Source organism: Rattus norvegicus, chromosome 3 (assembly GCF_036323735.1).
Source record: "Rattus norvegicus strain BN/NHsdMcwi chromosome 3, GRCr8, whole genome shotgun sequence".
NCBI classification, from domain to species: domain Eukaryota; kingdom Metazoa; phylum Chordata; class Mammalia; order Rodentia; family Muridae; genus Rattus; species Rattus norvegicus.
This window is the reverse complement of record NC_086021.1, coordinates 30,639,865-30,659,653: the sequence shown is the minus strand read 5'-3', so window position 1 is coordinate 30,659,653 and position 19,789 is coordinate 30,639,865. Positions and strand designations below refer to the sequence as shown.

Below are 19,789 nucleotides of genomic sequence, written 5' to 3'. Positions count from 1 at the left end.
TTCTGTGATGACGCGGTAGGCGGAGCCTCAAGTACAACGGGCGGGAGACACAGGTGGCAGGAAGTCAACCAGCACGGTGGGCGGGACCTGCTGCTTGGTGTGGGTGTAAAGCGGTCAGTGCTTCGGGTTCTAGAGGCTAAAGGGCTAGGGGCGGTCCGTGGGGGATAGAGGGGGTGGGGCCTGGAGCGTGGGGGCGGGGTCTACTCGGGAAGGGCGCGCGGCGGAGGCGGGGCCTGCTCGTGACGGGCGGTGCGCCGGCGCCAGGCTCCTCGAGCGTGGCGGGCGGGGTCTGGAGCGTGAGGGCGCGCGGCAGGCGGGGCGGGGCGCGGCGGGAGGCGCGGCCCCTTTAAGGCTTGGCCTACGTGGCAGCCGCTAGAGCAGCCGCGGCTCAGCGAGGCCGGCCGCCGGGTACTTCCTGTGGAGGCCGCAGCAGGCGCGAGCGCCCAGGACCTGCCAGCTGAGCCTTCCGCCGCCGCCATGGGACAGAACGACCTGATGGGCACGGCCGAGGATTTCGCCGACCAGGTGCGGCCTGCCCCACAGCCCGCTGGCCATCACGGCCCCACGGACGCCCGCCCTCGCCGTCCTGCCCAGCTTCATGGAGAAATCCGAGGGAGGCTGGGCGGGGGGCGGCCAGGGAGGATCCCAGGGCCCGCGGTGCTGCTCTGTGCCCTCTGCCCTCTGAACTGCGGCGGCTCCTTGGGGACCTCTGGGGAAGGGGGTACTCTGTGCGCCCCGCTGCGTGGGGGCGTCCTCTGTCTAGGACCGTGCTGTCCCTCCCTCCTTCGCGTGGACTCTGCTCCGGTTGCCCGATCTGGGTCCACGCTGCCGAAGGAGAGGAGCCTGTCCCTTGACTCTCCTTCCCTAGTGTACAGGTGGCATGTGAACTGCAGGGAAGGCCTGGGATGAGTCTGGGCCCGAGCGACTAGCTGGGCAGGGTTAGAACCGGAGAGAGGCGCAGGTGGCACCACTTTTAAACATTAAGTTCGACACCGATGGGGTGGGAGTTGTGGAGTGTGAGCCTTTGAATTCTGAAATTGCCCCATTATGTCTGCGAAGTAGTAATATAGTCTGAACTAGCCCTGTAGGCTGAATGGTGCCGGGCCCACCCGCCAGCCTGTTTTGGTTCTTTTAGTGTGTTCGTGGCTGTCGGTGATACGAGTAGGCATTTCGTGGCCTAGAGAACTGGAAGGCTTGGGTGTGTGTGAGCATCTTCAAATGAACTGTGGTTCGAATGAGCTTCTCTACCTCTCCTTTTGAGGGGTGTCACCTCCCGTGTTCTCATTGGGTTCCGTTGAACCATTTTCCTGTGAGCTGATCTTTTTAAAGTCATTTTCACCCCTTTTGGAAAAGTTTCTAATGTCATGATTTTGCATTAAATACATAACTTTAAAATTGTAAAAAAGTTCTCAAGGACCAAGGTCTTCCTTATGTGATGGGTTTCATTGACATAATTCTCAGTGACCCAGTTTTATCTCCCTGAGTAGCAGCTCTCTAAGAAGATGGCTCCATAGCCAAGAGAAGTTTGTGAGCTGTTCACCTCAGGATCTTCAGCTGGAAAACCCTCCATTTTGCAAGTGGATTTCACAATTCGACCCAGATAAAATATCTCCAAGAAGCTGCCAACTATCGAATGATAGATTTCAACCAGAGGAAGAGTTCATTTTTTTTTATGAAGTCCTCCATGTACTTTGTTTTGATTTAAGTGCAAGAAGCCAAATCTGGGGACTGGACTGGCTTTTGTGGGGAATACAGTATCTACCTCCGCTAAGTAACTGATTTGGGCTCCTGGACTGGCCAGTGTCCACCACCCAGGAAAAAAACCCCCGGTCTCCTACTGCTTGGTGTCCAGGGCATCTCAGGTCTGGAGTCAGATTTCAGCTACACACCAGTGGAAAGATGCCAGGACTGCAGATGGCCTGCTGCTTAAAACCCAAAATTCCCAGTGAAGGTTCCCTCTTGCAGGGATTAGCCTCAGAGTCCACCTGGAAGGTAGCAAAGGACACCACATGAGCTTCTGAGATGTGACTCTTCTTCTGAACCAGTGTCAGGACCTTCTGTGCTTGTGAGCAGGCCTCAGGAAGCCTTCTGTGGCTTCAGGGTGACAGACCGGTCCTGGGATCTTTTGTGTTGGATATTCATCCGTACCCTCGAAAAGAAATCTGTCAGTGAGGACAGTGCTAACAGTCCAGCATTCTAAATGAAAGTGTCTAACGGTTAGGGAGTGCAGTGTTACCTCTAAGGTGTTGTCAGAGGGATGTTGCAGATCCAGGTCTTTAGAAAACAAAAGTAGAACTGAGTTTGCAAAAACAGATTTGCCCAGAAAGTTGGGCTTCTCATATGAGACCTGGAAATTGTTTCTGACAGTGATGAGAAAACTGAGCCGTTAAAACTGGGCACCTACCTTCCTGTGAGGCTGGCTATCAAGGCTGTATCTTCCCAGGGCCACAGAGCAGTTTGTCATGATCTACATAGTCCTGGTCTTGTTTCCCAGAGGTCAGCATTCCCTCATGTTGGTAGAATTACAACCTCTCCTTTAATGTGGAGGCTGGTGCTGTGGGATGTGTACTGCTGGGGTCCTGCTGGCAGGCTCCTGTGAGCCACATCTCTGGCCCGGCATCAAGCTCCTTGCCCTTTGGCAGCCAGGAATGATGTCCTTTTGCTCCCAGGAAACCAGGCCCTGAAGTAAGTGCTGATATGCAGGAGGTAGGACCTTCAGAAGGCGTCAGAAACCAAGTGGGAAAGAGCCAGGACTACGACATGCCTATGCTCTGTGACTGGTACTTGATTTAAACTAAACAGATAGTAGAGTAGCTTCCAAGTGAATTCACACCAGGAGCAACAGTGCTTAATGGGTTCTGCCTGATGTCTGTTACCAGGGTAATAGGAAGACTGCAGGGGCCTTTATTTTGGTGTGATGTCCTGGCAAAACTACAGGCAGCAGTGGAGCAAGCTTTTAATCCTAGCACTTGGGAGGCAGGTTTATCTCTGAGTTCAAGGCCAACCTGGTCTACAGAGTAAGTTCCAGGACAGCCAGGCCAGAGACATCCTGTTTCGAAAAACCAAGAAAAAAGAGTGGCAGAAGTAGACCAAGGAGTTGGTGAGGCCTTTGTGGAAGCAGTGCCAGAGTGGGCTTGATGTGGCCTGGGTAGGGCCTGCTGTCCTGGGGCCCTGAGCCTTCCCTTTTCCAGTGCTTTGTCATCTTGTACCTCTACTTTAAGTATTGGGGAGCTGACTCACTTCTCTGCTTCTGGTCTTGACTGGAGGTTGAACAGTGCCCCCTTCTGGAGAAGTGAGGTAGAGACATGAGATTGGTTAGTACCTGGAAGAAGAGGGGTATAGGGTATAGTCCTCACAGACTGCGGCCTCTATTCAGTACTTGAGTTTTAGAAGAGGAAGGTGGTCCTGCACCCATGATGCGCTAGAGACCTCTCTGTGGGGTTTGGTGCATACTTGCTGAGGGTCCTAGAGTCCAGGTCAGTCACCACACTGTTGAGCTGACCCTGTCTGCCTGTTGCTGCTCTCATTTCCCGAGCTTGTGGGTCTTTGAACAGAATCCACCCAGGTAGGAACTCTAACCTGCCATTTTCTTAAAGTTCTCCCAGACTAAGGGAAACTAAGCTGCCATGAGTCCATTTTTGTCCTGAACATAAAGAGGAGGTTGGTATTTCTGCTCTGTGTGTTGGCAGCAGCACTCCTGTGTGATCCTTTGCCTGTTTGATGGGTTCTGTCTCACTACAGAGAAATCCCCTCAGTCCTTGCAGGGTGAGACAGATTTAAGTCTTCCTCATTCTGTCCTCGTGTATGTCTGTGAACCACTTGCATACCTGATGTCCAGGGATGCCAGAAGAAGGCATCAGATCCCAGAAACTGGAGTTACAGATGGTTGTGAGCTACCATATGGGTTCTGGGAACCAAACTTGGGTCCTCTGAGCTCTTCACTGCTGAGCCATTTCTCTAGCCCTTCTCATTTCTTAGGCTACTGGGCTGCTTCACTGCCTATTACAAGAAGGATTTATTTATATGAATACACTATAGCTGTCTTCAGACACACCAGAAGTCATGAGGTCTCATTACAGATGTTTGTGAGCCACTATGTGGTTGCTGGGAATTGAACTCAGGACCTTTGGAAAAGGAGTCAGTGCCCTTAACCACTGAGTCATCTCTCCAGCCCAGAGAAGCCTGTTTTTTCAATGGGTTGACTTGACTGACTTCTCTTCCCACACACTTTCCTCATTAGCATCCACCACTGGTTTTTCCAGGCTCTGCAATGAAGAACCATGGTTATGGAGTTTCTTGGTATTCATGGCCAGCAGGAGTTAGGATATCGGCAGTGGTCTGCAGGCAGGGGATGTGGCTGTGGGAACCCTTGCGATAACGTGATGTGAGGCAGGAGCTGTGAACAAGGTACATGTGAAGGATCTGCCTTGGTTGCTAAGCTTGGCTTTTCCCCTGTGTTGAGATCCCATCAAAGGAGGGCTGTGGACTGGTACCCTGCACCCACTTGATAGATCCTGTCTTTGGAAGGCAGAGCCCAGCAGATGTGCTTAGTTCAGCACTACACTGCTTTGGTCTCCCAGCCTCGCTGGTGTGGAAGGAGGTGTGACTTGCCTCTCCCTCCATTACTGTCTTCTACTCTTTAATTCTCTTGATCCAGACACTCCAATTAAGAGTAGCAGACTTGCCGGGATGTTTTAACTACATCTAGTGGATTGTGCTGGATTGTGTTCGTAGCAATTGAGCATCTGTGGTGAGGTTCTTTGAAGGAGGAGCAGACTGCAGCAAGGCTGGGCTGGTTTGTTCATCCAGTGGGTGCAGCCCCAGTATAATTGTGTTGGGGGAACAGTTCTCATTTGGAAGCAAGTCAGAACACCTCCAGTCTGTGGCTGCCTGAGAATCTACACCCTCCTGTGGTCTGCACAACTTCATTTAGGTACTTGACAATATATGGTCTTTTCTCGGAATGCTCTGAGATCCATAGTGGTGTTCTTTACTTTCAAAGAATATTGGTGATTGTATCACTGCTGGCTATTTCTAGGACATTTGGGCCACGAAGTAGAAACTGGGATGGTGAGTGGTATCACTTGTCTCCCCACCTAACAGAATGTAGTATGTGTATTTTCTACCAGGGCCCTAAAACTCAAGCATATTTGGACCTCTCTTCCTTTTGTGTTCATTGTGAGATTGGAGGGCAGCAACCTCTCCCACCCCTAAAAGAACTAGTTCGCCATGCCTTGAGCACATTGCTGGCTAGGGTTAGACAAGGACGGACGGGGTGAAGAAACCTGTGGCCTGAGTGCCTGTGCTCTGACTTACAGAGCTGCTGGCTCGTCTCTGTGGTGATGTCAGTGTGGCTTCTGCCGTCTCTCCAGTAGGGCTGAGTAAGCAAGGGCAGATACACACCAGGGTCACAGGCCGTGTGTCTGAAGGATGTGGACTTCAGTGCGGTGACTTCCTGTCCCCTGCCCCAGATCAAGCCTGTCTGCACTGCCGACCAAGCCAAGCCTGGACACCCTCCATGGGAAGCCCACGTGCTCTGCAGCCAAGACGGTCGCTTTGGCAGTGGCTTGGGTTTTACAGGAGCTTTGTGAAGTGCTAAGAATTCTGGAATACTCTTCTGTACATCCTCATAGTTTATCTGGAGGTTTAGTCAGCCCTGGGAGGGCCCCTACTGCCCACGTTCTCCCCGCTGCCCTGGTGGGGTCAGACTCTGCACTTTAGACTCTTCTTGACACGTCAGTCCATGGGCAGACCCTTGATCTTCCTCCTGGCTTCCACGGTGTCTTTGGATTTCTTTCACCTTGCCCTCAGCTCTTGAGTAAGGGTGGAGTGAGAAAAGGATGGAGTCTGCACACAGCTTCAGTACGGTGTGCTGGTGTAATCAAGCTATCAAATGTCATCTGCAGAGGGACAGAAGGAACCATGAGTGTACCTTTCAGAACTGCCCTTTGATGGTGATTGGGACACGTGAGTTTCACTGCAGTCATTGCTGGCGTCTTTACCTGGCTTTAGGTCATACAGGCTGTGCGGACATCCCAGCACTTTCTTTCTAGCCCATAGCCCAGCTGCTTGTCTGTACCACAGTCATCCCAGAGAGTATTAAACCTTGCAGAAAGATTGTGTTGGGGTGAGAAAGGGTAGAAAAACAGCGGTCTTTATTTTGGTGCTGCAGTCAGAGATGCTGCTTGTGGCATCTCGAGGGTAGGGGTTAGGGGTTCTCTGCTGATGCTCTCCACCAGTGCTCGGTATAGCCCTGGATGTAAGGGGGCCGTGGTGTGAAAATCCCTAAGCTGGAGCTATCTTGAGAGCCTTTCAGATGGCTTTTGTGTCTCCTACTTGTCAGTGTGCCTCGTTGGTCATGGAGCTGTGTGTCTTGTGGGGTTTCTCCTTTGATAGCTGTGGAGTGGAGCAGAGCTGGTAGATCATACTAGACACTGCCTTATGGTCCTGTGGCAGATGTGTGTGACACTGTCTTTTTCTCTGGGACCAAGTTTTGATCATCATGTAGACTTAAGAGGGGCGCATCTTCAGCAGGTGTGGAGTTGTGCAGTCTGCCCTGGCAAGGCACTGGACCCGCTGAAGGCCTCTGTCTTCCAGAGCTGACTTGTCTCCTCGGACCTGTTGCCCACACGATGAGGTTGCAGCCACCTCACCAGTGTGTTCTGTGGCCCTACAGTTCCTTCGAGTCACCAAGCAGTACCTGCCTCATGTGGCACGCCTCTGCCTGATTAGCACCTTCCTGGAAGATGGCATCCGCATGTGGTTCCAGTGGAGTGAGCAGCGCGACTATATTGATACCACCTGGAGCTGTGGTTACCTGCTGGCCTCATCCTTCGTGTTCCTCAACCTGCTGGGACAGTTGAGTAAGTGGCTCTGTACCCTCTAGTATACTTCTGGGGCATCCTGTTCATTTTGCTCCCAAACTGTGGTGGTTGGCCATTGGGAAGCTATGTGCCAACTTGAGGTCCAGGTACCCCTTCCTGAAGGCTGATGTGACAAACAGTGAAGAGCTGCTCAGCTGAGATCACAGCCCTGGGTGTTGAAAATGCCAGCCATGGTTTGGTTCTGTGAGCTTTTGGATGGATGGATGGACCATACACAGTCCCCTTGCACTCATTGATTTAAACTTGCTATAGAAATTGGACATAAACCTGGTATGGCGACTCACTCCTTTAATGACAGCATTTGGGAGGAAGAGAGGCTGTCTCTTTGAGTTCAAGACCAACTTGGCCTATATACTAAAACAGGTTCCAGGGCAGGTGGGTCTATATAGTGAGACTGTCTATAAATAGACAAAGAAGACGTTGGACAGTCTTTGCTCTAGCATCTTTGCAGGAGATGCTAGAGCCTGGCAGTTAAGGAAGTCAGAAAAGACAAAAGGTTTCAGTCAGCGCAGAACCAAGGCATGTGGGCTCACATTGGTTTTCTGACAACACAGCTGGTGGCAGCTTTCTTGTCCTTGCGTGTTAGGAGGTGAGAAAGGTCTCGTAGTTTTAAGCATTGTTGGATGTGCTCCGTAGTGGAGCAGTCAGTCCTGCACTCGTAACCTCTGGCACAAGGAGCTATAGCTCTCCACAGCAAGGTATGATCTGAACTGGTGTTTTTCAGAAGCTGGGCAGGCATCAGGGCACATTAAGGCTCTGGGAAGGTGCTTTGCTTGGGGCGCAGTAACTCAGCAGCATTGGAATGGGTGTCTTGTTGTCTTGCACATGTGGTAGCCCCTAATTCTGTCCTCTTTCTAGCTGGCTGTGTTTTGGTGCTGAGCAGGAACTTCGTGCAGTATGCCTGCTTTGGGCTGTTTGGAATCATCGCACTTCAGGTACACTGCCATCTAGTGGTTCTCACTTTGGGTACATGGGGTCTGGGGTAGGTCTCACTTTGCTTTGCTTTGGTGGAGTTGTGTATTGGGTCCAGCATCTTCCCCCTTCAGCCCTCCTGTGTGTCTGGCTGTCCAGACCTATGGAGAACTGGGTAGACTTTTTTCCTAGATGGGGTTTAGGAGCAGATGGCCTAAGCAGGTGCTAGCCATGGTACTGAGCCATCATTCCCTTTTTCCTGAACTTCCGGTGGCAGAGACATAGGCCAAAGCTGTATGTGAGCTGGGAGTCACAGCATTTGACAAATAAGAATGTCTAGTTACCCAGAACGGCATAGTTAAGAAGCAGAACAGTCTTGCAGTTGCTTTGTGCTCCGGGACATCATAGCACAACTCTGATAGTCGGACAGGCCTAGTGGGCAAAGTGCTCCTATTGATCTGCCTTCCGTGTCTCAAGTAGTTTGTGTATCTTATGTTCTTATCCTTTTGGACAGTCTGCCTCATGTTGTTGTGATATATATCTATAGGTATTAGTGTGAAATGCTGATTCAGTTTTTTCCTCTGTTCCTTTAGACAATTGCCTACAGCATTTTGTGGGACTTGAAGTTTCTGATGAGGTAGGTGCATTTTGGGTGTTAAGAATATAGAGTCCTTGGCCCTCTCCTGAGCACCTGTTGACTAGTGCTACCCTCTGTAGCTCCCACTGTGCCTCTGAGAAGCAGGATTCCAGGGGGCACAGCAGAGTATTCCCCCCACAGCTGGAATTCCAGCTTAATAGTGAGGGGTTCTGTCTTCTAGCCCCGTATGGCATGGGTGTGTGGACCGAGGGTCTGAGTGGAAATGAGTAGAGACCAGAGCTTGGTTCTGTGTGCATTCAAGGAACCTCCTGTTGATTCAACTTGAGGCTGGTCCTTTGTACTCAGCTTGGCCTGGTCCCATTGAATGGTGGTTTGTTTTGGAGAAAGGGCAGGATGTGGTGTGTCTGTGCTGGATTCCAATCTTGCTCTGGCCTGGTGGACAGACACCTGGTAACTGTAGCTGATGTTTCTGTTCCTCAGGAACCTGGCTTTAGGAGGAGGTTTGCTGCTGCTCTTGGCAGAGTCTCGCTCAGAAGGGAAGAGCATGTTTGCTGGTGTCCCCACCATGCGTGAGAGCTCCCCCAAGCAGTACATGCAGCTTGGAGGAAGGGTCCTGCTGGTCCTGATGTTCATGACCCTCCTTCACTTTGATGCCAGCTTTTTTTCTGTGAGTACCTGAATCATATGTGGTACCTCTGCATAGCCTGAGGAGATGAGCTCATGCTTGTAAATGAGCCGGGCCAGCTCTGACTGCTCTCCTTCAGAGTTCAGTTTACACCGTGGGCCAGTACAGTTTTGTCTATCACATGGAGAAGCAGGGCTGGCAGAAAGGCTTGTTGGGAAGGTGTACCCAGCATGATGACGGTAGGTGGGTGTAGATGAACTGAGCTCAGTTATGGTAAGGGACCTACCAGGGTAGCATGCAGCTGCTACTTGTCTTCCCCAAACCTTTTACACAGTGCTTGGGGCCTGAGAGGTGGCTCACTGGCTAAGAGTGATTTCTCTGCAATTTTGAGGACCATAATTCAAATTTTAGCATGAGAGTAACTAGTCAGGCATCCCACAAATGCCTGAGAAATAGCCTGAGGGGAGCAGAAGTAGGAGGATTATTCAGATTACTGCTTCCACCCTACCTGAGATGAACTCTAGGTTCAAAATAGAGCCTACTTCAAAAAGGATTATCTGGAGAGTGATGGAGGATATCCAGATATCCAGTAAAGTACTCTCCTCTGGCCTTTGCCCTCCTACACAAACATAAACTTGTTTACTTATTTTTATTTATTTTTTTATTGTTGGTTGGCCAGATGTGGCACAGTCCTGTGCCCAGGAGGCAGAAGCAAGATTTTAAGTTCAAGGTCAGTCTGGGTTACATAGATCCTAAAAACCTATCTTTCATTCTCTACCATATGGTCATAGAACTTTTTACATGTTTCCACATTTCCCTTGTTATGAATTCAGTCTTTGCACCCTTGTTTCACTATTAGCAGTCAGAATCCAAAGTAGCTACATGTCAGCCTTAATACTTTGCTGCTGCTGAGTTTCCTCTGCCAGATACATGTTCTGTATTCTGCAAGGTCCTAGGGCATGGGCACAGTGAGGCTGAGGTCATTGCAGCTCTCGCCCCCATCCCCACTTTTGGATTTTTTTCAAGACAGGGTTTCTTCTGTATAACCTTGGCTGAACTGGAACTGTCTATAGACCAGGCTGGTCTCGAACTCAAGAGTTCGAGATTAAAAGCATGTGTTAACCTGGCCTTCATTGCAGTTTTCTAACAAGATGGCCTTTGCTCTGCTTTATAAATCCTTGTTTCATGTTTACTGTTTATACTGCAACAGGATGGTGGCCAAGGCCATTAAATACCACCAGTGAAGCCCCTGCCTTTCCTTTGTCTTCCCTTCTCAGCTCTTCCCAGAATGACCTTCACTGCTCCACTCATGACTGACTGCTTCTCTAGATGCTCCAAGTCCGACCGTTACTCCAATACACAGTCAGGTGCTTCTTTAGCAATAGACTCACCTCTTTTTTAAAAATATTTTTATGTGCATTGTTTTGCTTACACGTATGTTTAAGGGTGTCAGTCAGATCTTGGAGTTACAGTTAGTTGTAAGCTGCCCTGTGGGTGCTGAGATTTGAACCTGGGTCATCTGGAAGAACAGTCAGTGCTCTTAACCATTGAGCCATCCTCCAACCCAGCCTCACTTCTTACCATAAGTTTTTTTAGTCCATTTTCTGTTGCTATAACTGAATACCACAGAAGGGGCAAACATACAGTATGATATCTTACTCAGCTTATGCTTCTGGAGGCAGGGAAACCCAAGGTCGAGAGGTCACATCTGCTGAGGGCCTTGTGGTGTAAGGAATCTGTAGATTCCCAAGAAAACATGGGGTATCCCATGGTGAGTCTGGGGAGCAAGCCTCCTTTTATGGTCTAATCACTCATCAAAGTCTTACCTGGCAAATACCACTGATAGGATTTAAAGGATTTTCCTACATGGGAGTTGGGGAGAGTACATGTAAAGCCATAGCATCTTTAATATAGAACTCCTTTTGGATGTTTAATATTCTGTATTGATACTGTCCCCCCGCAACATTTTAGGGTTTGTGTGTTCCCTCTGCCTACAGTTTCCAGCTCTCACTAGGTCCTGGTGGAAGTCATGTGAGCCTGGCTTAGATACAAGTATGCACAGCTTTCTCCCTGACCTTTAGTCTGAATGTCTTTTTTGAATCTGTGCAGATCATCCAGAACATTGTGGGCACAGCTCTGATGATCTTAGTAGCCATTGGTTTTAAAACCAAGCTGGCAGCTTTGACTCTCGTCGTCTGGCTGTTTGCCATCAACGTGTACTTCAACGCCTTCTGGACAATCCCGGTCTATAAGCCCATGCATGACTTCCTGAAATATGACTTCTTCCAGACCATGTCAGTGATTGGAGGCCTGCTCCTAGTGGTGGCTCTTGGCCCAGGGGGTGTCTCCATGGATGAGAAGAAGAAAGAGTGGTAACAGACAGATCCCTCCCCTCCCTGGCTGAGGCACAAGGCCCTGGACTGGTTCAGGGTAGAGTCAACAAACTGCCAGCATTTATGTGTCCTTTCCCCTTCCCCTCCCTTGGTAAAGGCACAGATGTTTTGAGAACTTTATTTGCAGACACCTGAAAATCGAAGGTAAAATCTTCTTTGGAAATAGTCTGGAGTCTGACTGTCCAGGGCTGGCCAGCTGGATGGTCACTCCTTACTTAGCTAAGGCTTGGAATAGACAGTGTGGTGGGCTGTGGCCTCATGCCTCCTGTCTCAGTTCCTTTTGGGGGTGAGGGACTTCAAGTCATGCTGAGCTGTACCTTATCATTCAAAGCAGTGTCCCTTCTTAGTTTTAAGTTTACATCCTTAGCTCAAACTAGTAAATGACTTAGGATGGTCCAGCCAAACACCAAACAGTTAAACCTCCAGTTCAGATTTCTACCAGTGGCCCCAGCATTGCTTCTGCCCCTGTATTTTATAGGATCAATGAAGACATTAGAGAAACCCCAAGTCAAGAGAACAGTACAGTATTGGAAGGGTGGGTGCTACTGCTGGCCCAAGTCCTTGATGTTAGCTGGCTGGATGCTTTTTACTGGGTGAAAGGTACCCTGGGAGTTTTCATGGCTCCAAGCAGGGATGGGATGGGGTAAGCGGCAGGAAGTTCTTAGAAAGCTGCTATCCCTCAAGCCTGGTGGTAGAAAGGGCAGGAGAGCAAGCTGCTCACAGGATGGCCCACAACCACCATGGAACCAGCCTGGGTACAGTGATGCCATGGGGCCCAGAAGTGAGGAGCCCCCATATTCAAGACACCCAGGCTCAACCCAGTTACCTCACACTTGACCGTCTCAGAGCAAGGCCTGAACTCCACAGGTTCTGCTCCCCCCAATCCCCTAGCTTAACTTCCTGTTCCAGGCTGAGCTTACCCCATCGACAGCCCTGAGGCCACCATTTCCCTGAGGCTGTTGCTTGCTCAGACTTTTGTCAACTTGCTCTGCTGGATGCAGCCAAGATACTTTTTACATTTGTGATGCCTTACCAATTTGATCTCAGTCCTGTATTTAAAGTTTTCTAACATTGCCTTACAACGTGTTTCTCTTTTTGGGGGAGGGGTGGGGTGTCTAATGCTGTGGTCTTGCTCATCTGCATGGTAGTGCCATGAGTGTAGTTGGGTTCCTCCTGGATCTCTTCCAGGTATACTGGAGGGAACAGACAGACAGGCTTAGAACCCCTGGAGGGAAGCTGGCAGCTTACCTCCCCCTTGGGTACAGTCTTGGAGGTCCTGCTTTCTGGCATCAGCTGGGTGGGCAGGACTGTTCTCTGAGTCACCTTAGGTCTGTCCCTTGCCTGGCTGGCTCTGCAGTCTGAATCCACCTTCTCAGCACCTGGCCCGTGTCCTACTGCAGCCGTCTGGCCTGCTGACTTCCCTAAGTGAGCTCCAGCAGTGGCCCAGGCCATGCTGTTTCTTTACCACTCAGCTGCTTGACAAGCAGAGCTGCCTCAGGGTGCACCCACCTGCAGTGCAGCCCCCTGACATTCCAATGTGGAGTGGGAGGCAAGTGCATGCCTTGCAGCAGTAGCCCTCACCCCAAGGGTACCCCAGCCCATTTACCAGCTTTCTGTGGGCTATGCCTGGGATGGGAGAAAAAAAAAAAAACAACACATAATGGTTTGGCAAAAGTTTTCTGAAAATGCTTTAGCTTTATGTGGGAATAGGTATAAACCTCATTTTTATGCTGTATTTTATATCTTAGTTGTGTTTGAAATGTTTTGATCTTTGGAAACATCAAAATAAATAATGGCATTTGGTGTACAGTGTGGTCCTATGTGGTGACCAGCCAGGGCTGGGGACCTGGCCAGGCTCAGGATGCTACAGTAAGCTACAGCAAGGGTCACTGAACACTATGAAGAAAGCCATGCATGGAGAGGAATCTTCAACCCCGCTGATGCCATCTTCTGAACAGAACCTCCAGGCCCACTCTGGACAGCAGCCAGTGTCAGGACATCAGTGGCCAGTTCCAAGGACACCCAAAGGCTTTCTTTACAGGCTTCAGCTCCCTAGCTGCTTAAAGGAACTGAAGTTCTTGGGCTTGTGATGATGGCTTTTGAACTTCTTGGTCAACGGGGTGAGCTCCTTCTGTGAAAGCAGAAAATGCTGACCAGGGCCTCTGTAGGTTCATAGGGAAGGCAAGCACTATGTGTCGAAGGCAGAAGAGCAGTCTGCTTTCTCAACACTTCTATTGCTGGGTCAGTGTGGGGCCCGGGAGAGGGCAGCACAGCTGACTACAGACTTTGTCCACCTTGCTTCTCTCTGACAGAATCCTCACTCCTGCCCCAGAGAGAGGGAGTGGTGCCCAGCAGCTAAGCCCCTGAATCCTGTGTTGCAGGTTGGGTGCACCCCAGCTTAGAGTAGTCAGGACTTACTCCTGGCAAACCTAAAGTGGCCTTGGCTTCCATATTTATAGGCTGCTTGCTACCTGAGAGTGCTCTTGCAGAATTTGCTAAAACCACGGGGAGCACTAGCAATCCAGCTTCACTCAGCTGGGGCCCTGTAGCCCCCTACCCTCAGCACTCTGCAGCCCACCACTCACCTTCCTGAGTTTACGGCCCCTCTTGTGGCCCACTTTGGCTTCTCTCTGTGCAGTGCTCTTTTCTGACTGTTTGGGCTTCTCCTGTTGGTCTGTCTGAAAGTCTTCAGGCTTGAGCAGTTCTCTCTCTGTGAACAGCTCAGCTGGAAGGAACAAACACTTGGCTGAGCTGTGCCACAGGTAAAAGCATCCCTTTCCTGGGAAGAGTGGCTAACAGCAGGATCCCAAGATACCTAGCAGGAGACCAGGGCGCAGGGATCAGGCTGTGCCTGCTTACGTGGGTATAGGTCTGTCATGCTGTCATCACTCAAGGCGCCTCCCTCGTCACTGGAAGTTGGTTCCCAGAATTCTGTTCTCTGGCCTGGGAGGTCATCGACATCCATCTGGTCCTCCCTCTTCTTCCTCTTGTGTAGAAGGCAGGCAGGCACATACTCCACCCCTTGTTTCTGACACTCTTCATCTAGGAGACTAGCAAGCTCATTACACTGGCACCCTCTTGGCACACAGCTAAGCTATGAGCTGTACTGTGTGAGGGTTCTATTCCTTTATCATCCTACCAGATAGGGCTGGGCACCTCAGGGGAAACTGTCTGGCTTCACCTCTCCTGAACTTGGAGCGGGAGGCTTCAGGGAAGGCACTTACTAGGGTCACCACTGCTCTCCTCAGGTACTGTAGGAGTTTGAACTCCTTGGGTCAGCACCATCTCCGTGGGTAGGGGGGGTACCAGCTCTAACCATCGATGCTCCTGGGCTGACAGTCTGACTGGGACCTGGCATCGACAGAACTAACTGCTCTGCTACCGCCAGTCTTTCTCCTACTTCATCTCCGACATCTGCTCCTGGGACCACTGTGGTCTCCTCCCAGTGCTCTCAGCAGGCTAGGTAGCCCCAGGAACTGCAGCCCCCGTCTCAGCTCTTCGGTACACCTTTAAAATTCTCTGGCGGGAATTCACCACGTACCAGCACCTCCCTGTCAACTCAGCAGATGACAAAGCTAAGAAAGGCACGTCAGCCTTAGCTTGCCACCTGTCAGCGCAGCCCAGGTGCCAACCTAGGAACTCCTACATGTGGGAGGAAGGATCTGGCCGTGCGGCACCAGCAATCAGTCTACACATTGCTCACCTTCCCATCCTCTGACTGAAATCTGCCTGTTAGGGAGGGGCAGGTAATGCAGTCCCTGAAGCCCATCCCCAGTCTCTGCAAACCTCCACCCTTCATTCTCCCTGCCTAATTACTTCATCCCAGGAGCCTCCAAGTTACCAAATCTCAGTCACTTTCTTACCTTCATCTTCCCGCAGAGGCATGGATTAGAGACGACACCCCCCCCCCGCCCCCCATGCAAAGGCTGGTACCATCCTCCTTCCCTAACCCACCTGGAGGTTAAAATAACCACAGGAGTCTTTACTCTCAATCCCTTGGGATGCCTTCCTACCCCTGGCTATACTCAACAAATACCGGAGGCCTGTCTGCAAGTCTCCTCGTCCTCTGGACTGTTTGCACCAATCCTGGTCCTGATAATAGTCCTCAAGGCTCTCCTGCAGGATCAGATGACTATAGACCTGTCCTATAACTAGAGTACTGTGCCTCAGCCTGGGAGCCACCCTGGGATTGTCCCTGCTATGGAATATCAGGCCTTGCAGTGGGGAGGTCAGGAGCCACTGGCCTCACTGTGCAAGACTAAGCAAGTGTATCAAAGGATCAATCATGTGCAAGGCACCCTTCTAGCTTTTTGGGGGCAGGGGGCATGCATCCTAAGGCCTGAGCTTCTGGAGGGTGACTTACATTTTTGAAGTGCTCTCTGATACCTCCGGCCCCGAGTGTGCCTCAGCACATGTTCTGGGGACTTGTTGATGTGCCTCAGGGTGAGTTTGCAGAACAGTTGGTGCCTACAGGGTAAACAGGTTGGGTATGGAAGGGCAGTGCACACCAAAGACCCAGACTTGTGGGGTCCATCATGGCTCCATGCCGAAAACAGATAAAGGTCTGTTGGGGCTGCTCTGCTTTTAGTCTCAGTGTCTGGACTTTGAAAAGGGCATGGCTACCTAATCTCACGAATCAGGAGGCAGAGGCAGACTTTGAGATCAGCCTGGTCTACATAGTGAGTTCCAGGCCAACCAAGCAACACAGGCTTACCTTCAAAAACAACTTCTCAAACAGTTCCACTCAGTATGTGGGATTAAGGACCCAGATTATCACTCAAGGGGAAAAAAACCAAAAAAACCCTGCAGTTTCCACACTGCTCCATGGTGCATGCTTGAGGATCCAACAGCTCAGGGAGTTCTATGTGAGGATATATCAACCACACAACCCAATAGGATTCCCAAACAGTGAAACTGGCACTGCCCAGCCTGGCTTCAGGGAACTATATGCAAGGGCCACAAGCCCTAGTCTTCAAAGTGTCACAGTGGGAGGCCTCTGTGTGCAGCAGGGGGCACAGGCCCTGCACCTAGGCATTGGCCGGCCATCTACGTACCGATTCTTTGTGCTGGGCACAATGTGTGGCTCGAACGCTGTGTAATCGAAGGCAGAGAAGGCACTTGAGAGCCGCTGGTACTTCTTGCCGCTAGTGTAGACTTGGAGGTCCGGCAGACGGCAGGGAAGCTCATGACCGGTTAGCGAGCAGCGTACCTGTGGATGAACCGCTGGTCAGAAGGTGGATCTTGCCAGCTCCGCCCCTTCCCTGCACTGCCCTCTCCTTCCCCCTTCCTTTCCGGCCACGGTCCTCCGAGGTCCCAATCCTTCCAGGTCCCGTTCCTTCCTGGCCCTACTTTTCCCCGTCACGGTTCTCTTTCGACCTTGTGGGTGTTGGGCAGCAGTCTCAAGCTGGGGTGCTGACGCAGAAATGCAAGCACATCAGAAGGTGGTTCGTCCATGATCGGAGACGCCATCTGACGCCACAGCCACCACGTGAGGCGGAGCGCGGTCCCGGAAGGAAGCAGGTTTCTCCGCCCCGGAAGTGTTCAAAGATGGCTGCTGTAATGGCTTTGACTGTCCTGCGAAGTCGGATAACGCGATGGCCGCAGTGGGCCTGCGCGGGGCCGGTAAGCGGGGGTTCAGAGAGGATCCTGTCCAAGAAGAGGGACCGGGAGGGCCGGGCCTGGAGTGGAGTGGAGCCGAGGAGGACCCTGCCCAAGAAGACATAGCTCGAAGTTGAGCGGGGCTGGGTTGGACGATGTCAGGTGCTCGCGCTTGACAGGCGGGGTCTCTGGGTTTACCTCGGCCTGTCTGGTCCCCGCAGGCCCCGTTCTGCGCGGTCAGAAGGAGCGTCTTTGGGTTTTCTGTTCGCTCAGGTGAGAAGGGCTCAGACCTGGGCGCGGTTGGGAGTACCCGTCTTTTCAGCCCGTTGTGGTGTATACAATACTGAGTGTATTGCACCGGGAGAGGGTTGGGCACCGGTACTGTTAATTGCCCCCTTTGCCATACATTCTCTGGGGTATAACCGGTCCTCTCGAGGAATTGGCCACCCAGTTCTGTTTATTTTAGGACTTCTGACCCCATGCCAGTGTTGTAAAACTCCCTCCAGGGATGGTCTGTAGGCCACACAGGTGTTGCAGTTCTACTGCTGAAACAGCCGCCGCTAAAGCAGAGGACGACTCTTTTCTCCAGTGGTTCCTGCTTTTCATCCCTGCTACTGCTTTTGGTCTGGGGACTTGGCAGGTGAAGACTGGGGTCGAATTTGGGTGGCTCTGAGCCTTGGACCCCACTGATACCTGCTTAGCTCACGTTGTTTCTCTAGGTCCAGCGCCGGAAATGGAAGCTGAAACTGATTGCAGAATTAGAGTCGCGAGTCATGGCTGAGCCCATCCCTCTACCTGCAGAGTGAGTGTGGCTGCCCACGTTATCCATCCCACTTAAGGAGCAGCAATGGGGCCCTTGCTTCTGTTTGGTGTATATCTCTGTCCTATGACAGGAACCCCGTTTCCCGCTAGACTGCCTTTATGAAGTTGCCAAAGGCACAGGAAATAGAGGTTTATTTTCGGTGCCATATTTCCCTTTTCAGGTCACAAGGTATCCATAGCGGCGAGTTCGTTGTAGCACTGGTGGATGATAGTATGAAGGTGATGGTCTTTAAAACACGTCCTCTAAGATTGTACTGCCCCCCTCAAATCAAATTTGAAAGTTTTGCCCTTCAGGCTGGCTCTTAAGTCGAGTATAACTCACATTTTTGTTAGTGTATGTAAAGTAGCCACACTTCCCTTCTCTGGTTATCTATTTCCATTTGGCATCAAAGGTTGCTGACCATCTCTATGGAGGGCGAAACCTGTCTGATCCTTAACGAGCCTTTTTTTTTTTTTTTTAAAGATTTATTCATTTATTATATATAAGTAGCTGTCATCAGATACACCAGAAGAGGGCATCGGATCTTTTTACAGATGGTTGTGAGCCACCATGTGGTTGCTGGGAATTGAACTCAGGACCTCTGGAAGAGTAGTCGGGTGCTCTTAACCACTGAGCCATCTCTCCAGCCCTTAACGAGCCTTTCTTTCTGCTTAGGGATCTACTCTGACAAGCCTGGCTTTGCCCACAGCCCTTCCCCCTTTCTCCTTGTAGCCCAATGGAACTGAAAAATTTGGAGTACAGGCCAGTGAAGGTCAGGGGGCACTTTGACCACTCCAAGGAGTTGTACATAATGCCTCGGACCATGGTGGACCCTGTCCGAGAGGCACGTGATGCTGGCAGATTATCCTCAACTGAAAGTGGGGCCTATGTTGTTACTCCTTTCCATTGCTCTGACTTGGGGTGAGTAGTCCATGGCTAAGCCTGTCAGCTCCCCTTACTATGCTTAATCAACCCTAAGACCTTAGGGAACCCACGAGACCCAACTAACATTGCCTGATAATTTCTAAGGTCTCCCAACACTAAGCAACTTTCTCAGGCAGTTCATTGCTAGGGTTTAGACTCTGAGGCTTAGCAGTGAAGACTGACTCCATAGAATAAGAAAACCATTTGTTTGCCCAGTAGATAGATACTCAGTGAACATTAGTGACCATCTGTATTGGAACTCTTCCTCACCCAAAGGGACACTTTTATCATTGCTCCAGAGTCACCATCCTGGTCAATAGAGGGTTTGTTCCCAGGAAGAAAGTGAATCCGGAGACCAGGCAGCAAGGCCAGGTAAGGCCTATGGCGCTTCAGCTGTGGAGATGTATATAGGTCACCTTGTCTTCACAGGACTCTGTAAAAAGCAATTCTGCCTTTTGTAGGTTCTGGGAGAAGTAGACCTAGTAGGCATAGTGAGGCTGACAGAAAACAGGAAGCCCTTTGTTCCTGAGAACAACCCAGAGAGGAGTCTCTGGTATTACCGGGACCTGGACGCTATGGCCAAGAGAACAGGAACGGACCCCATCTTCATTGATGCAGACTTCAGTATGTTGTGAACTTTCTACCTCTCCTTTCATTCTGACATCTGGTATAGATTGGGGGGGTGGGAAGCAGGGGATAGCCTGACAGGCCCTGAAGAGGACCTCATTTGGGTGGGCGGGCTTGACAGGACTGACTGTATTGTCTCTACAGATAGCACAACACCCGGAGGGCCCATTGGAGGTCAAACCAGAGTAACCCTTCGGAATGAGCACATGCAGTACATCATTACCTGGTCAGTCCTGCAGCCTTGGTTACCCCCTCCACAAACATACTGAATAGGCTGACTAAATTAATCTCTCTCAACCACAGGTATGGACTTTGTGCAGCTACATCATACTTGTGGTTCCGAAAATTTGTGCGTCGGACACCAGGTGTGTGAAAATAATGAACCTGTTCCTAACCACTATAAAATATTTTGATTTATAAAAACCC

General features: G+C 50.8%; 3 protein-coding genes across 6 annotated transcripts; 2 read left to right on the top strand and 1 right to left on the bottom strand.

Moving 5' to 3' along the window:
- The first annotated feature begins 12 nt into the window (after positions 1 to 12).
- Surf4 (surfeit 4) lies at positions 13 to 13,219 on the top strand. Of its 2 annotated transcripts, none has more exons than XM_017592017.3 (6): positions 13 to 113; positions 6,677 to 6,863; positions 7,743 to 7,819; positions 8,390 to 8,433; positions 8,875 to 9,061; positions 11,129 to 13,219. In XM_017592017.3, exons 2-6 carry the CDS (start codon positions 6,758 to 6,760, stop codon positions 11,393 to 11,395), a joined length of 681 nt encoding a protein of 226 aa, XP_017447506.1. In that variant the 5' UTR covers positions 13 to 113; positions 6,677 to 6,757; the 3' UTR covers positions 11,396 to 13,219. The 2 variants fall into 2 exon arrangements, with proteins under 2 accessions (XP_017447506.1, NP_001029040.1); NM_001033868.1 differs by lacking the exon at positions 13 to 113 and adding an exon at positions 359 to 525.
- Positions 11,129 to 16,919, bottom strand: Surf2 (surfeit 2). 2 transcript variants are annotated; one of them, XM_006233723.3, is made up of 6 exons: positions 16,789 to 16,919; positions 16,467 to 16,621; positions 15,776 to 15,879; positions 14,272 to 14,454; positions 13,998 to 14,137; positions 11,129 to 13,540 (listed from the first exon to the last, which is right to left on the bottom strand). In XM_006233723.3, the coding sequence occupies exons 1-6, from the start codon at positions 16,879 to 16,881 to the stop codon at positions 13,457 to 13,459; spliced, it is 759 nt and encodes a 252-aa protein (XP_006233785.1). In that variant the 5' UTR covers positions 16,882 to 16,919; the 3' UTR covers positions 11,129 to 13,456. The 2 variants fall into 2 exon arrangements, with proteins under 2 accessions (XP_006233785.1, NP_001029038.1); NM_001033866.1 differs by having other exon boundaries at positions 13,081 to 13,543; positions 16,789 to 16,899.
- Positions 16,895 to 19,786, top strand: Surf1 (SURF1, cytochrome c oxidase assembly factor). 2 transcript variants are annotated; one of them, XM_017592099.3, is made up of 9 exons: positions 16,895 to 17,034; positions 17,232 to 17,283; positions 17,497 to 17,650; positions 17,730 to 17,812; positions 18,545 to 18,733; positions 19,036 to 19,108; positions 19,198 to 19,360; positions 19,508 to 19,589; positions 19,667 to 19,786. In XM_017592099.3, exons 1-9 carry the CDS (start codon positions 17,007 to 17,009, stop codon positions 19,734 to 19,736), a joined length of 894 nt encoding a protein of 297 aa, XP_017447588.1. In that variant the 5' UTR covers positions 16,895 to 17,006; the 3' UTR covers positions 19,737 to 19,786. The 2 variants fall into 2 exon arrangements, with proteins under 2 accessions (XP_017447588.1, NP_742065.1); NM_172068.2 differs by having other exon boundaries at positions 16,944 to 17,034; positions 17,517 to 17,650; positions 19,667 to 19,781.
- Positions 19,787 to 19,789: the final 3 nt, after the last annotated feature.

What these genes read in the sequence shown, in the direction of transcription:
- Surf4 (NM_001033868.1), top strand. Translation starts at nt 478, where the DNA reads ATGGGACAGAACGACCTGATGGGCACGGCCGAGGATTTCGCCGACCAG. An exon ending in CCGAGGATTTCGCCGACCAG is followed by an intron (nt 526 to 6,676) that starts GTGCGGCCTGCC and finishes GTGGCCCTACAG; the next exon opens with TTCCTTCGAGTCACCAAGCA. An exon ending in TTGATGCCAGCTTTTTTTCT is followed by an intron (nt 9,062 to 11,128) that starts GTGAGTACCTGA and finishes GAATCTGTGCAG; the next exon opens with ATCATCCAGAACATTGTGGG.
- Surf2 (NM_001033866.1), bottom strand. Translation starts at nt 16,881, where the DNA reads ATGGCGTCTCCGATCATGGACGAACCACCTTCTGATGTGCTTGCATTT. An exon ending in GTGCCCAGCACAAAGAATCG is followed by an intron (nt 15,880 to 16,466) that starts GTACGTAGATGG and finishes TTTACCCTGTAG; the next exon opens with GCACCAACTGTTCTGCAAAC. An exon ending in CATGACAGACCTATACCCAC is followed by an intron (nt 14,138 to 14,271) that starts GTAAGCAGGCAC and finishes TGTTCCTTCCAG; the next exon opens with CTGAGCTGTTCACAGAGAGA.
- Surf1 (NM_172068.2), top strand. Translation starts at nt 16,960, where the DNA reads ATGGCTGCTGTAATGGCTTTGACTGTCCTGCGAAGTCGGATAACGCGA. An exon ending in TGGGTTTTCTGTTCGCTCAG is followed by an intron (nt 17,284 to 17,516) that starts GTGAGAAGGGCT and finishes AACTCCCTCCAG; the next exon opens with GGATGGTCTGTAGGCCACAC. An exon ending in TTCCATTGCTCTGACTTGGG is followed by an intron (nt 18,734 to 19,035) that starts GTGAGTAGTCCA and finishes TCATTGCTCCAG; the next exon opens with AGTCACCATCCTGGTCAATA.